At 40.4% G+C, this 14,397-nt stretch overlaps 1 protein-coding gene across 1 annotated transcript; it reads right to left on the bottom strand.

The window, feature by feature from the left end:
• Window positions 1-1,956: 1,956 nt before the first annotated feature.
• Window positions 1,957-14,028, bottom strand: LOC138974526 (cell adhesion molecule 1-like). Its single transcript, XM_070347241.1, has 6 exons — window positions 14,023-14,028; window positions 7,531-7,732; window positions 6,713-7,006; window positions 3,281-3,583; window positions 2,508-2,732; window positions 1,957-1,973 (listed from the first exon to the last, which is right to left on the bottom strand). Exons 1-6 carry the CDS (start codon window positions 14,026-14,028, stop codon window positions 1,957-1,959), a joined length of 1,047 nt encoding a protein of 348 aa, XP_070203342.1.
• Between the last annotated feature and the right edge of the window lie 369 nt (window positions 14,029-14,397).

The raw sequence follows: 14,397 nt of genomic DNA, 5'->3' as shown, positions 1-14,397 counted from the left end.
GCAGACACGGATGTCAAACACAGTGCTAGGCAGTCACCTCTAGTGAAATGAGTTGATCTAAAGTGCCTGTAATGTTTGGATGTCTTTGCTCGTGGTTCGATTTATGTGAATTTCAAGACTTGCAGTAGAGTCTCAAGTTAAGTTTACTCTGCCCGAAAAAAACTGTCCACCATTTACTTGAACATGCAGATATAAGGAAACGGAATGAATCTGTTCTCAAAGTCAAAATGATCACGATTTTTTCCTCAGATTCAAAACATGCACTGTCATGGTTTTGTCTGTACAATTTAGTAAGTCTTAAGTACTTTGCAACAACTTCCTTGAACGTGAAAGACAGTTTTTGAATGCTAGATCTGTATCGCGTTTCATTCCAGACTCGATCCTCTCTTTGATTGTAGATCTACTGTTTGCTGTTTACGCACTATCATATGATTCGCTATGTAACGTTTGGTAAGCTTACCTTGCCACAGCTTTCTTGTCTTTGTTGGCATTTCTGGCTGTGTTGACCGTCAGAATTATTTTAAGAACCAGGCTGCTGCAGTCGACATGTTTCGCATATTGTAGGGTTACCATGCTGCATAGGTAAAGTGGCTTGTATAACCTGATTATTCTGTTTCAAAACACTGTTTATATTTGTGTAGGTTGTAGTCATCATAACTAATCGCATTTTGCCATTTGTTTCAGAAAGGAGGTTAACCTACAACAAGATCGACGCTATGTCAGATATATGCCTCAGCCACATGAAGACTTCCGAATTTAGATCTACTCGGCATGGTGACAAGTCTTGATGAAAAGTATAGGACTGAGGACAGCAGTGGAAAAAGTGCCCACATGGCAGGTACCTAACCTATTACCCTAGTCATTTGATCTGTTTGCCTTCTTTTGAAAATTATACATGGAGTTGATATGATGCGTTAGTTTTAACTGTGTGTGTGTGTGTGCGTGCGTGTGTGTGTGTGTGTGTGTGTGTGTGTGTGTGTGTGTGTGTGTGTGTGTGTGTGTGTGTGTGTGTTTGTGTGTGTGTGTGTTACGGAGTGAGTGAGTTTGTGTTATGTTACTGTTTGTTGATTTCTTACGGGAGCTTTGAAGGCTTCGCCTCTTGTTGCTTTAGTAATGAAGCCCGCACACCTTGGTTCTAGCAATCATTATCATTAAAAACATGTACGTCACATGAAAACAAATTAAGAACGAATCAAACACTATAAAGCTGGCAAGTCTGTGATTCCCATGTGTAAAAAAAAAAGTTGTGAAGAAATATATTGTGGTAAAAGTACTAGCGCGAATCCAGATGAGGGTATTTGTCGTCGTTCTGTGAAATTTGGAGAGGCTGCTATTTGTAGTTTTAGATTTGTTCCATGTCAAGTGCAGCTACCCAGCAAAAACACCATAAAAACCATGGATTTTTTGCTGTTTTTCAGTTTTGTGGTCGCTCTCTTTTACACGCTAGATCAGCCTGACAGCGCGACGGATTTGAACGAAATGTGTATGAAGTGTTAGGTAAGACACCAAATAAACTTTCGGATGTAACAAATGTAAATTATCATTCATTTTAAGTCACTGTTTCGACGGTTTAAAGTGAATCATGCCGTCAAAAAACGCCATTTTTGAGGGTAGGCGTGGTCACGGACCAGTGACGTCATACCCATATATTGCTAAGATTCCAGAAACACATTTTTGAGCAGATGAAAGACTGATCTTCAAATACACGCATATTTCTGACAAAAAACCCTGTTGTTTAACATCTGGGCTACACAACTGAAAACATGTCCTTAACTTTTTGTGCTCAGTGTATTTTTAACTTCGGAGACTTACTAAACGAATGCAATGTTTGACGGTAAAGCTCTAGCTAAGGAAACAAATTTGAAAAAAAAAGAAAAATACAACAAAACAAAAATCAATCTTTGGACCCCGCTATGGCCTTTGAATTTTAACATAACTAACAACACTCTTCAATTTCTAGAAGGTATCAACACCTGGATGAGTGTATAAACATTCAAAAACATGATGGCGTTTACTCACAGTTAACCAAACGGTAACCTTTACAATGTATTTATCAAGCAAACTTTCATCACGTCGGAAGGACTTCAAAATCTAAATGAGTGTCAAGTTTTAAAAACTCTACTTCTAAAACCTTTTACGATATGACCATTTTCTTTGGTTTTCTATCCAAACTCGACTCCCCTGTAAGCTTGACATTTTGTTCATGTCAGAATGGGGTGAACCTCTGTGTGGAAAGTTTCAATGGTAAAAAGCAAACAAACATGTTAAAAAATGTTCCATATTTTGACCAGAACTCAACCAAATCCCGTCTTTAGAAATTGACGAAGTCAACCACATTTTACAATAACTGAAGGTCATCGAATCCTGGTCGTTTGTGGAATGTCAAAGCTTTAGCTTTAAAGTATTCAAGGGTATATCAACGTAGCTTATTATTTGTGCATGGACGATTCAGGTGCATGAGTCAATACAACCAATACTAAATGCACGTGCTTCTTTTACAATCTTACCGTTCACTATCACTTTGAACTGGAAATGCTCCTGGCCAAAGGCATTTGCAGCACTGAATGTGTACAGCCCTTCAGCCTCCTTGCTCGCGACGTCGCTGACAATGACGCTACAAGTTACGTCATAGTCTGTGTCCGTTGTGAAACAGGTGGCACTCAGCTTGATGTTGCCAGTAATGTTGGTGTCACTGTCATTGACACGGAAAGTGAAGCTGCGGACGTCAGGGACTGGAAACGCAACAAGCCGGAACTCCACCAAAACTGGGTTGACTTTGTAATTCACCTTTAGTGGTTCCGCTGAACTAGTTGAATAACTTCGTGGCTTACCTGTAAAAGAATCCCAGATTGAACCATTCCAACGATTTTCTAATATTGTCACGTCGCGTTTGCATATGCACACGAAATAACAGAAAGACAGACAGAGAGACAGACTGACAGACACAGAGACAGACAGACAAACAGACAGACAGACAGACAGAGAGAAAGACAGGCAGACAGAAATGTACACACACAATTGTATTTAACACAATTGTACACACTATCACACCATTTTACACACACACACACACACACACATACACACACACACACACACACAAACACACACACTCACACACACACACACACACACATACATGCACACACACACACACACATACATACATGCACACACACATACACACTCACACTCACACACACACAAACACACACACACACACACACATACATGCACACACACACACACACACACACACACATACACGCGCTGAACTCACAATTAACAAGCACTGTCAGGTGATTTGAGCTCTGGCGTCCAAGATCGTTGTCTACCTCACAGACATAGTCGCCCGTGAGGTCACACGTGGCTTGAGAACGACGGTAGGTCAAGTTGGACGTCTGGATTTCAGTCACGTGATCTCCTTTTGGGACTTGCTGGAGTGAGTTACCGTCCTTGCTGATAATCATTCCTGGTGTGGGTCGACCCAACGCCGTGCAGGTCAGTGTTATGCTGCTGTTTTCGTTGATGGTGAGATTCTGATGCTGTTTGTTTGCCGTGAACTGTTTTATCTCCGCTGCATCTGTGTTATACAATATGGTGTGTTTTATTATTTATGTTTAATATCAGTAACAACACCGTTGCCTATAGTCACTGGAGATGCTAGAACACAAGAAGAAGACAATGTTCAAAGGTTAGTATACCAGTGTAATTTTTATTCAATCTAAAATCGAACACTGGCGGTGTGGAAAAATCTGTTTGTTTCCAGTTAAACAGTTTCATTTTTATGTCTGCAAATCACACTGACTTAATGACACTTGAACGATCAGTTAGTTATGATTGAAGAAGGTTGATTAATATAAACATGACAAAGATCAGCACGGCTTCTCTTCTTTACGAGATCCTGAAAGTCCAGACAAAAGTGAAGAAACATGTCTCTCCTAATGACGTTAAAATATCAAGAGCATCATGTATGTTTCTGAGGTAGAAAGCAAGCCATGTGACATAGTTTTTGTAAGCTCTCTCTATGCCTTATAATGCTGATATAAGTATGTTTTCCCTAACAAATAGATGAGCATGTTTTGTAAGATTATAGTGCAGTTACTGTACTATTTTTCATCACTCAAAACTCTTGAAACTATACCGTACATTTGCAAACAATGATACAAGCTAGCTGCATAGCTTGCTGGCCAGACGACCTAGCCAATACCGGATGATTGCTGGAAGACCGGAGAGCAGCGAACGTGCGTTTCAAAAATGCCACTAAGAGGCACTCTAGTATCTAAACGTTGCAGTAAATACCTTTGGGTGCCTTAACGTTTAAAACCCAAACCAAAAATGATTTCCTCTGAAGCTGTAGAGAAATCGGACAAGATAATATCTGCAAACAAATTAACATAAAGTTAAAGAAATGCTCCTTCAGTTGTGACAGAGATATATGGTGTACAAAAGGTTATATCCTCTCGAAGTAACAAAAGAACAAGTCGCGTAAGGCGAAAATACAACATTTAGTCAAGTAGCTGTCGAACTCACAGAATAAAACTGAACGCAATGCAACGCAGCAAGACCGTATACTCGTAGCATCGTCAGTCCACCGCTCACGGCATAGGCAGTGAAATTGACAAGAAGAGCGGGGTAGTAGTTGCGCTGGGAAGGATAGCACGCTTTTCTGTACCTCTCTTCGTTTTAACTTTCTGAGCGTATTTTTAATCCAAACATATCATATCTATATGTTTTTGGAATCAGGAACCGACAAGGAATAAGATGAAAGTATTTTTAAATTGATTTCGACAATTTAATTTTGATAATAATTTTTATATATTTAATTTTCAGAGCTTGTTTTTAATCCGAATATAACATATTTATATGTTTTTGGAATCAGCAAATGATGGAAAATAAGATAAACGTAAATTTGGATCGTTTTATAAAAAACATTTTTTTTTTTACAATTTTCAGATTTTTAATGACCAAACTCATTAATACATTTTTAAGCCACCACGCTGAAATGCAATACCGAAGTCCGGACTTTGTCGAACATTACGCGACCAAAATTTCAACCAATTTGGTTGAAAAATGAGGGCTTGACAGTGCCGCCTCAACTTTCACGAAAAGCCGGATATGACGTCATCAAAGACATTTATCAAAAAAATGAAAAAAACTTTCGGGGATTTCATACCCAGGAACTCTCATGTCAAATTTCATAAAGATCGGTCCAGTAGTTTAGTCTGAATCGCTCTACACACACACACACACACACACACACACACACACACACACACACACACACACACACACACACACACACACACACACACACACACACAGACAGACAGACACATACACACGCACATACACCACTACCCTCGTCTCGATTCCCCGCTCTACGTTAAAACATTTAATCAAAACTTGACTAAATGTAAAAACAAGTCGCGTGAAGCGATATAACAACCTTTAGTTAAGCTGTCGGCATCAAAGTAACAAATTAACACCAACAAACAGTCGTCGCCGCGACTATATTTCAGATAGTCTCGACTAACCACACACGGGTCACGCTCGTCTCCGCATAGCGTGCAAAAGTAGTACTAAAGGCCTACTTAAACCTATTTTCTGTCATTCTGAGCACATTTTTACAGTAAACATAACATATATATTATTAGTTATCGTTATATTTGACTGTGATATCAACATTTATCAGTCTGAATGTCGAGAAAGCTGAAATCATATCAGATCGAGGCGTAAGCCGAGATCTAATATGATTCAGCCTTTCGAGATTTTATCGCATTCGATTTCGGAACAGTAGGAATCAAAAACCTACCTGAAGTCAGACAAACGCAAGGGAGGCTACTGCCTTGTATTTAATGTTGGGTTGTCTTTTCCTGCTTTCGTAACTCATGCTGCTCTTACTTTTATTATTATGGCTCCCTGTGTTGATTTGGCACTTATTTTCTCACTACCAAAATGATGACAAAAACGATGTTTGGTGGTTTGTTGTCAGACCAGCTTTTTTGTCGGTCCTCGGGGGGGCATATCGACTTTTGTTTCATATTTATTGACCGCTGCCTTCGGCCTTGGTAAAAATAATGAAACAAAAGACAATATGCTCCCCCTCAGACCGACAAAAAAGTTCGTCTGTCAACAACCCATCAAACATCTTATAATATCAGTTCTGTCTTTTCTTTATTTGGTGTTTAACGTCGTTTTCAACCGTTCAAGGTTATATCGCGACGGATCTTATAATATGATCGAGAGAGTACAAGGTATTGTTAAACATGTCGAGGTAAGTTCTATTAACTTAACAAGTAGAACATCCAAAAACAAAGAGACTGCCAACGTACCATTCTTTTTCTTCTTTTTTTAAGTTCATGAATAGAAGCCGACGAAGCAAGGAAGATAATCGTCTCACTGGTACTAAAGAGTTGTGCAAGTTAACGAAATGAGTTAGAGGTTATGGCTTTCCAGTTGCGATAGCGTTGTGGCAGGCATTAAAACTATATAGGCAAGTTAGCGGTCTGCAGATACCCTTAGTAAGCGTGGCATTGTCCTTATAGAGGGTCGGCATTCCATTTAAGTACTTTTGACAATGTTTTCACCCTCGTTGTTATGCGCAATGCCTGATATGGCTTACGGCTAAGTTACGAAAGGCTGATTCTCTCTAGTAAGAGGAAATAGTGTGAGACTAGAAACCAACACACGAGAAAAAGATCACACTCACACGCGACATGCAGAGTGAAGGACGTTTCCCTGGGACTGTCTGTCGTGGCCCACTCCACCACACACCTGAACACGGTCCCGTCATCGTCACGACTCACGTTGGCTTCTGAAAACGCCACCCTGATCTCTCCATAGCTACCACTGATCTGTTCGTTGTTGCCACGGTACACACGGAGACGACCTTTGGGGTGGCCAAGGTCAGAGGCAGAACAGTTGCAGTTGAGGTCGGTGTTTTCAGGCACGTACTGTCCCTGAGCGGTAAAACAGGTGATCACTGGGTCTGCGGATGGGCGTGCTGAAAAGAAAAAGACAAGTCAGCATCAATGATTGGCATACACAACAACAAAACACAACCATGTAGAGATTTTCGCATTTCCCAAAGACCTGGACAAAGGAAAACCAAGAACACCTGTCCTCTACCTCATTATGACAATATCAAAACTTGACTGTAGTGCCCTACTGTCCGTTGTTCCATCAGTGCATGTAATAAGGGTACGGTGTGTCCGTCCACGTCCCCCAAAATAGTCAGGACTTGGGTATACGGTCTTGGGCATGACCTAAACGTTGCGTCCACAAAAATCGTGCCACACCGCATCAGTTTGCGGAGGCACTCGTCCGTTGCAAAAATCAAAATTCCACACTTGGGATTGTTATGGAGCAAGAATCGGTCAGAGAGCCAGGTCTCTGCCCACTCCCCTTGGACGTCAACATCACCGACCGTTTGGGGAATATGTGGGATATGGCGGGCCCTCTCTGTCTCTCGCTTCATCATTGTTCGGACCGACTCAAAGGACGGGACATCAGGGCAGTCGGCCTCACCCTGCCGACGAATTCGTCGGTGTTCGGTTGCTACCTGCGCCTCAAAGACGCGTTTGGGTGGTAGGCCAGGATTGGTGGACACCTCCTCCCTCAGTCTTTGTGTAAATTCTGACCGTGCAATTTCGTTTTCATCGGGCGGGTGGGTGTGCACACCCACCTGCTCTCTGACATGGATGTTTGGCTGAGCCGCTTCAAGATCGAACTGGTTTGTATTGAACTGGTTTGTATTGAACTGGTTTGTGCGGACGGAGGCTGTGCAGGCCGGATACCGCCTGCATCTCCAGTTAAAGGCGTGTGCTGTGTTTTTCTTTTTATGATATTTATACTCATCCAGAAGAAGGACTGTGCCTCTTTTGCGTCTGCCCTAGATCAAACGTGCTGCCATGTTGCCTCGGAAGTTTGCAGGAATGGTGTCAGTCACGTGATTAGAAATTCGCATGTCACATCACAAGAAATTCACATGATTACTTATACGTTTGTAGGTCCGTGTAGATGGTGTTTGTCTGGGTTTTTAGACTGCTTCTACCTTTGTAAATGTGCTGTATGAAAAAAAAAGTCATTATTGTTATTGTTCTTCAATACCTTACTCTCCAATGAGAAAGTGCAAGTACAACAGAAAGTAGATTTTCCAAAAAATCAACAACACCCCCACGGAACGGCGGGGTCAGCAGCTGCACCCAGCGCGTGGTTGGCACATGAACAGTGGGTGTCTCCAGACTATGCTTTCAAACTTATGTTTTTTGGGGCGCACTTTGTATTGAATATTCTCATTTTCGAGACTTCCATTCACATGTGCATGTGCTGGATGTGCTGGTTACATGAATAAGTTGCGTATCAATAGAGTAATTACAAAATGTTAATATTGATACTTGTGTTCATAATGCCACTAAACTAAATGATGAAGAAAAAGATATGTTGGAAGGTAGCATTAGTTACATTGAAACCCATACAGCACTGCGTGCTATGAATAATAATAAGAGTCCTGGCAGCGATGGCTTTCCCATCGAGTTCTTTAAATTTTTCTTTGGTGACATTAGAGCCTTTTTAGTTCGTTCTTTAAATTTTGGATTTGAAACTGGAAACTTGTCAGTGACGCAACGTCAAGGAATTATTACTTGTTTGCCAAAAGAAGGAAAGCCAAAGCAGTTTATTAAAAATTGGAGACCAATCACATTGCTAAATACAGTATATAAAATAGCTTCAGCATGTATTGCAAACAGGATTAAAGGCGTACTGCCCAAACTAATTCACACAGACCAAAGAGGATTTATGAAGGGGAAAATATCCGGCTGTTATATGATATCCTTTTGTATACACAATATGAACAGATTCCGGGTCAACTTCTTCTAGTCGATTTTGAGAAAGCTTTCGACAGTATTTCTTGGGAATTTATAGATAGGGTTTTAGACTTTGTAAATTTGGGCCCCGACATAAAAAAATGGGTACGAGCTTTTTACTCTGATATTGTGGCATGCGTCTCGGTAAATGGCTCTTATTCAGCCTGGTTCAGTATTTGCAGAGGAGTAAGACAGGGCGATCCTTTGTCACCTTATTTATATTTACTGTGCGCTGAGGTTTTATCAAACATGTTGCGTGAAAATGAGAAAGTAAAAGGTATACATGTGCGTGATAGCGAAATGTTAATGTCTCAGTTTGCGGACGACACAGCTTTGTGTTTGGATGGAAGTGAAGAATCATTTACAGAAGCTGTGAGAATTTTGAATGTTTTTGCTAGTATGTCCGGATTAAAAATAAACTTAGAAAAAACACAGGTCATATGGATTGGGAGTAGGAGGAACAGCCAGATACGGTACTTGCGTGACATGAATTTTTGCTGGGACCCAGGGACATTTAGATATTTGGGGGTAGTTTTCTCTGTGGATACAGGAAATATTGTCCATCTAAATTATACAGGAAAGATTGCAGAGATAAGAAAAGTATTGAACATGTGGAGTAAGCGACAGCTTACCCCTTTTGGTAAAATTACTGTTTTGAAAACACTAGCAATGTCTAAGTTAACGTACTTATTTATGAATATCCCAGATCCATGCGATATATTTTTGAAAGAACTTGATGGTATGTTTTTTCAGTTTTTATGGAATGGTAAACAAGGTAAAGTTAACAAGAAATGTGCTTGTCAGTCTTACCAAAAGGGAGGGTTAAAAATGTTAAATGTTGGTACTTTCTTGTCAGCTATGAAAATTAGCTGGCTTAGGAAAAGTTTTATATGCCGAATCTCCTTTAACCAGGTTTACGCTCTGTCTTTATCCTGAGCTGGATAAACAACAGCAGCTAGGGGGTGAGTTCGCCAACACTTTAATGCAATCAATCCACAATCCTGTTTGGCATGATGTATTGAAACACTTCAAGAAATTAAGCATAACATGTATACCAACTGATGTAAGTGAGTTTAATGCAGAATGTATCTTTTATAATAGAAATATTGTCATTGGAAAACACACTGTATACTTTAAAGATTGGACAGAAAGGGGTATTTTCCAAGTCTGTCATTTACTGAATGAAAATGGCAGTCTATTGAATTTTGTAGATTGTCAGATAAAATTTCTTACGTTGAGGGTTAACTTTTTGAAATTTGCAGGACTGATCAAATCTATTAAGGCATATCAGAAAAAGATAAATATAATACAGGAGGCAAACTATAAATTGTTAAAGCAAAAACCATGGAAAATAATATTTGAAGGAAAATATAGTGCCCAATTGTGTTTGGCCTCGGCAGACTCAGCCCCAGCTGGTGTGGTAAAATGGAATGGTATTTTTGATAACCTCAGCTGGAACAAGATCTTTTACTTATGTCATAAGACAACAGTTGATTGTCAGCTAAAATGGTTCCAGCTGAGGTTAATTTATAGGGCTTTGCCCACAAACCGCTACTTATTTCTGAGAAAAATTGTTGAATCTTCTAATTGTTCGTTTTGTAACAATGAGGAAGAAACAATTAATCATTTGATGTGGCATTGCCAGCATATTAACAGGTTTTGGCAGGAACTACAGGAACTGTTAAATAATAGTTGTTATCATGTTACTAATTTCCGGTTTTCGGAAGCGTTGGTATTGTTTGGAGTTCAGGAAAATATGTTCACTGATAAAGCCTTAGATTTCATTATTTTATTGGCCAAATTTTATATTTACAAATGTAAATGGAACTCTGAAAGACCGATGCTTCCGATATTCTTGAAATTTTTGAAAAGTAGATATTTATTGGACAAGTACAAGGGGGGATTAGCAGAAGATAAGTTTGACCGCCTCTGGCAACCATATTCTAACCTGGTTTCATGAAAATTGTCCAGTACTAGGCTCTACTCCTCCTCCCTAATTCGTTAACAGTATCTTGATATATATTCTGTTGTAAACTTGAATCTTGTAGCAATCAATATTGTTTAAAGGTCTAGTAGTTGTTGCAGTCAAACGGTCCTATACAGTGCCTCTTTAACTTTCTCTCTCTCTCTCTCTCTCTCTCTCTCTCTCTCTCTCTCTCTCTCTCTCTCTCTCTCTCTCTCTCTCTCTCTCTCTCTCTCTCTCTCTCTACTTCTCTCTCTGTTCTAGATCACTCTTTTTATGCATGTTGTAGGTATGAATGTGGCGATGTGAATTGTGATGTAATGTATAATGTGTTGTAAAAAAAAACCAGGAAAAAAAAATATTAAAGGAAAAAAAAAGTAATTACAAAATGTATGGTTGAGTGTCATAAAATGAACACTGTCACCACATTTAAACTTGGACATTTGTCATTACTGGCAACAGACTGGCTTGTTTAAGTACTCGAATGTGCTATTTTATGTAACCCTGATAGCTGATTAAGTTTACAAGGGTTAGTGTTGTGTAGATTTTACACAGTTCGTAGCCTAAATCAAAATCTGAAGACTGTTTTTTTGCTGCCTGCGCGCCGCGTGCAGACCCGGCTGTAGTACATTCCTGGGGAAGGGGGGGGGGGGGGGGGGGGAGTGCACGGTAGGCCCCGTCACATTGGCAACTATTCCGCTTCTTCTTAGGTCGCGCAATAGCGGACATGCGCAATAGCAGATCCACGCAATAGCGGACCCGCGCAATAGCAGACCCGCGCAATAGCGGCCCATCCCGTTCTGTGTTGTTGATAATAGTCGTGTCTGTGCTGATTTTGTTTAAATAGTATCTAATAAAACTGATGCAGTTCTTGAAATGTTGCAAATTAGTGTTGTCTTTGTGAAATGCGAGGGTGTTCTGAGGCGTAATCTGCATACGGCTGATGTCACACATAGGGTACCCCACTTCGATCAGCGTATCACTCCAAATGAGCTTCATAGTAGAAAAGCAGATAGGCTACACTACCAAAACACTGCATAACAGATCTACAAGACTGAGCCAGAATCATTGACATTTACTTCCTGTATAAAATATTGCAATCAAATTTGCTCACGCCGTCCCACATGCAACGCAGGTTACCTTCGCCTTCAATTTAAAGTAACTCCACGCCTACTGAATTACCATCGAAACGCAGATAACGAACTGATTCGGAGATTACATGCCACACATTTATGATATTTTACACACATATTTCAACTGTAATGTTTCGCGATAAACAGCCATAAACAAACAAATGTGGCGCCGTCATGTCGCTTCGGAGGGAGGAGAAACGCACTTTACCAAGAGATTGTTTCCGATACCTGTCGGATTAAAATCATCGTTTTTCCCGAATGAAGGGGGAGGCACCCGCTATTGCCGCGGCCCGTTATTTCCGCAACCCGTCATTGCCGCAACCCGCCATTGCCGCAACCCGCTATTGCCGCAGAACCTTTTTTGTTCTTTTTACATTTAGTCAAGTTTAGACTAAATGTTTTAACGTAGAGGGGGAATCGAGACGAGGGTCGTGGTGTGTGTGTGTGTGTGTGTGTGTGTGTGTGTCTGTCTGTCTGTCTGTGCGTGTGTGTGTGTAGAGCTATTCAGACTAAACTACTGGACCGATCTTTATTGAATTTGACATGAGAGTTCCTGGGAATGATATCCCCGGAATTATTTGTTCGATGAATACTTTTGATGACGTCATATCCGGCTTTTTGTCAAAGTTGAGGCGGCACTGTCACACCCTCATTTTTTAATAACATTGATTGAAATGTTGGCCAAGCGATCTTTGACAAAGGCCGGACATTGGTATTGCCTTTCAGCTTGGAGGCTTAAAAATTAATTAATGACGTTGGTCATTAAAAATCTGAAAATTGTAATTAAAATAGATTTTTTATAAAATGATCCAAAATTACATTCATCTTATTCTTCATCATTTGCTGATTCCAAAAACATATAAATATGTTATATCCAGATTGAAAACAAGCTCTGAACATTAAAAATATAAATATTATGATCAAAATTAAATTTCCGAAATCGATTTAAAAACAATTTCATCTTATTCCTTGTCGGTTCCTGATTCAAAAAAACATATAGACAGGATATGTTTAGATAAAAAACACGCTCAGAAAGTTAAAACGAAGAGAGGTACAGCTCTCTCTCTCTCTCTCTCTCTTTCTCTCTCTCTCTCTCTCTCTCTCTCTCTCTCTCTCTCTCTCTCTCTCTCTCTCTCTCTCTCTCTCTCTCTCTTTCTCTCTCACACGCACACGGCGGCACAGCCAGTATCGTACAAACAAACTCACACACAGAAAAACACCCGTGCATATATATGTATAGGTTACAACACGAGTGGTTTTTTATATGGCTTGTATTTCAGTCAAGACCCAGCGGATGAATATCATCGGGAGACACGAGCCTCTGGCGAGTGGCTCTCGATTGATATTCCCGCTGGGTCTTGACTGAAATACAAGCCATATAAAAAACCACGAGTGTTGTAATCTGTATATCCCATTCTACGATCAAACACAAAGTGTAGACTACTAGCGGCACTGTTGCGATCTGTGGAGAGTGAAACAGTGGTGCCAGCGAGATTTGGCCCTTTTGCAACCTTAAACTAAGTGACCGTCGCTGAAAAAATAAAACGAATGAGTGCATCGATAAGTACGCGGTAACACTACTTTCAGACCATTTAAAAGCTTTAAGTAAAGGTTCATAAGTTGCAAGAAAGTAATGAAGTCGTATAGAAATTAATTTAGTTGAAGCGCACAGTTCTTTTGTTGCGGCGTTTCAGGTCGGCAGAACGGGCGAAACCGGGTTGGCACCCATTTGGCTTACTCGATTCAGAATCGATTCCACGTTGTTTTTCTCGAACGTATTATTATACAATCAGGCTTATTGACAGAGAAGCAAATTTTAGGGAAATATGTAGGTTTAGATGTAACCATTTGCTCCCTATTTGAAATGTATCTACGTGATAAACTGTTTTGCGAGTGTGTTTGCATGGATGAACCTAAACTGGTATGGGTGTGAGGAAACGGGACCAAAATGGTGAAGTCGCGAATTGCTGACACCAAGTCTGTCACCGCCGATTGATTGCATTTTGAAGGAATATGACTGGATTACGGAAAAATGCACACATGTTAAGTTCTTGGATACCTTCATCGCCAATGTGGACTTACTGCAGAGCCAGGCAAAAGAGTAGACTTTCTCGCAAAATACGTGAAACAGTCGATGTTTGATACGAAGCGAAGCCACCCCAAACCATGCAGGTATAAAGACGGCTTCTCGGTCCCGCTACGCATGACACCAGACCAGTGTTGTTGCTTTGAGTTTGACTAACAAACTCGAAACTGTAATTTAAAACATGAGCCAAATGTGTATTGATTGTGTGATTAGTCTATGTGACAGGGCTTCTATTATCTGTGCTCCCTAGCTTCTGTCAGTTCCCACACCGACACTGTGACAGACTCTCACGAACAGTCGTCTGCTTCGATGCAAGGGAGGGTACTCGTTTTTTTGTTTTGGTTTGTA

Source organism: Littorina saxatilis, linkage group LG8 (genome assembly GCF_037325665.1).
Source record: "Littorina saxatilis isolate snail1 linkage group LG8, US_GU_Lsax_2.0, whole genome shotgun sequence".
Classification (NCBI taxonomy): Eukaryota; Metazoa; Mollusca; class Gastropoda; order Littorinimorpha; family Littorinidae; genus Littorina; species Littorina saxatilis.
The sequence above is the reverse complement of the archived record's forward strand: the minus strand, read 5'-3'. Positions and strand labels throughout refer to the sequence as shown.

Excerpts from the sequence above, each read along its gene's own strand:
- LOC138974526 (XM_070347241.1), bottom strand. Across the intron at positions 7,007-7,530 it reads CCGACGAATTCGTCGGCAGG|CACGCCCATCCGCAGACCCA; the intron begins GTGAGGCCGACT and ends TTTTCTTTTCAG. Across the intron at positions 2,733-3,280 it reads CCTGACAGTGCTTGTTAATT|TCCCTGACGTCCGCAGCTTC; the intron begins GTGAGTTCAGCG and ends TTGCGTTTCCAG.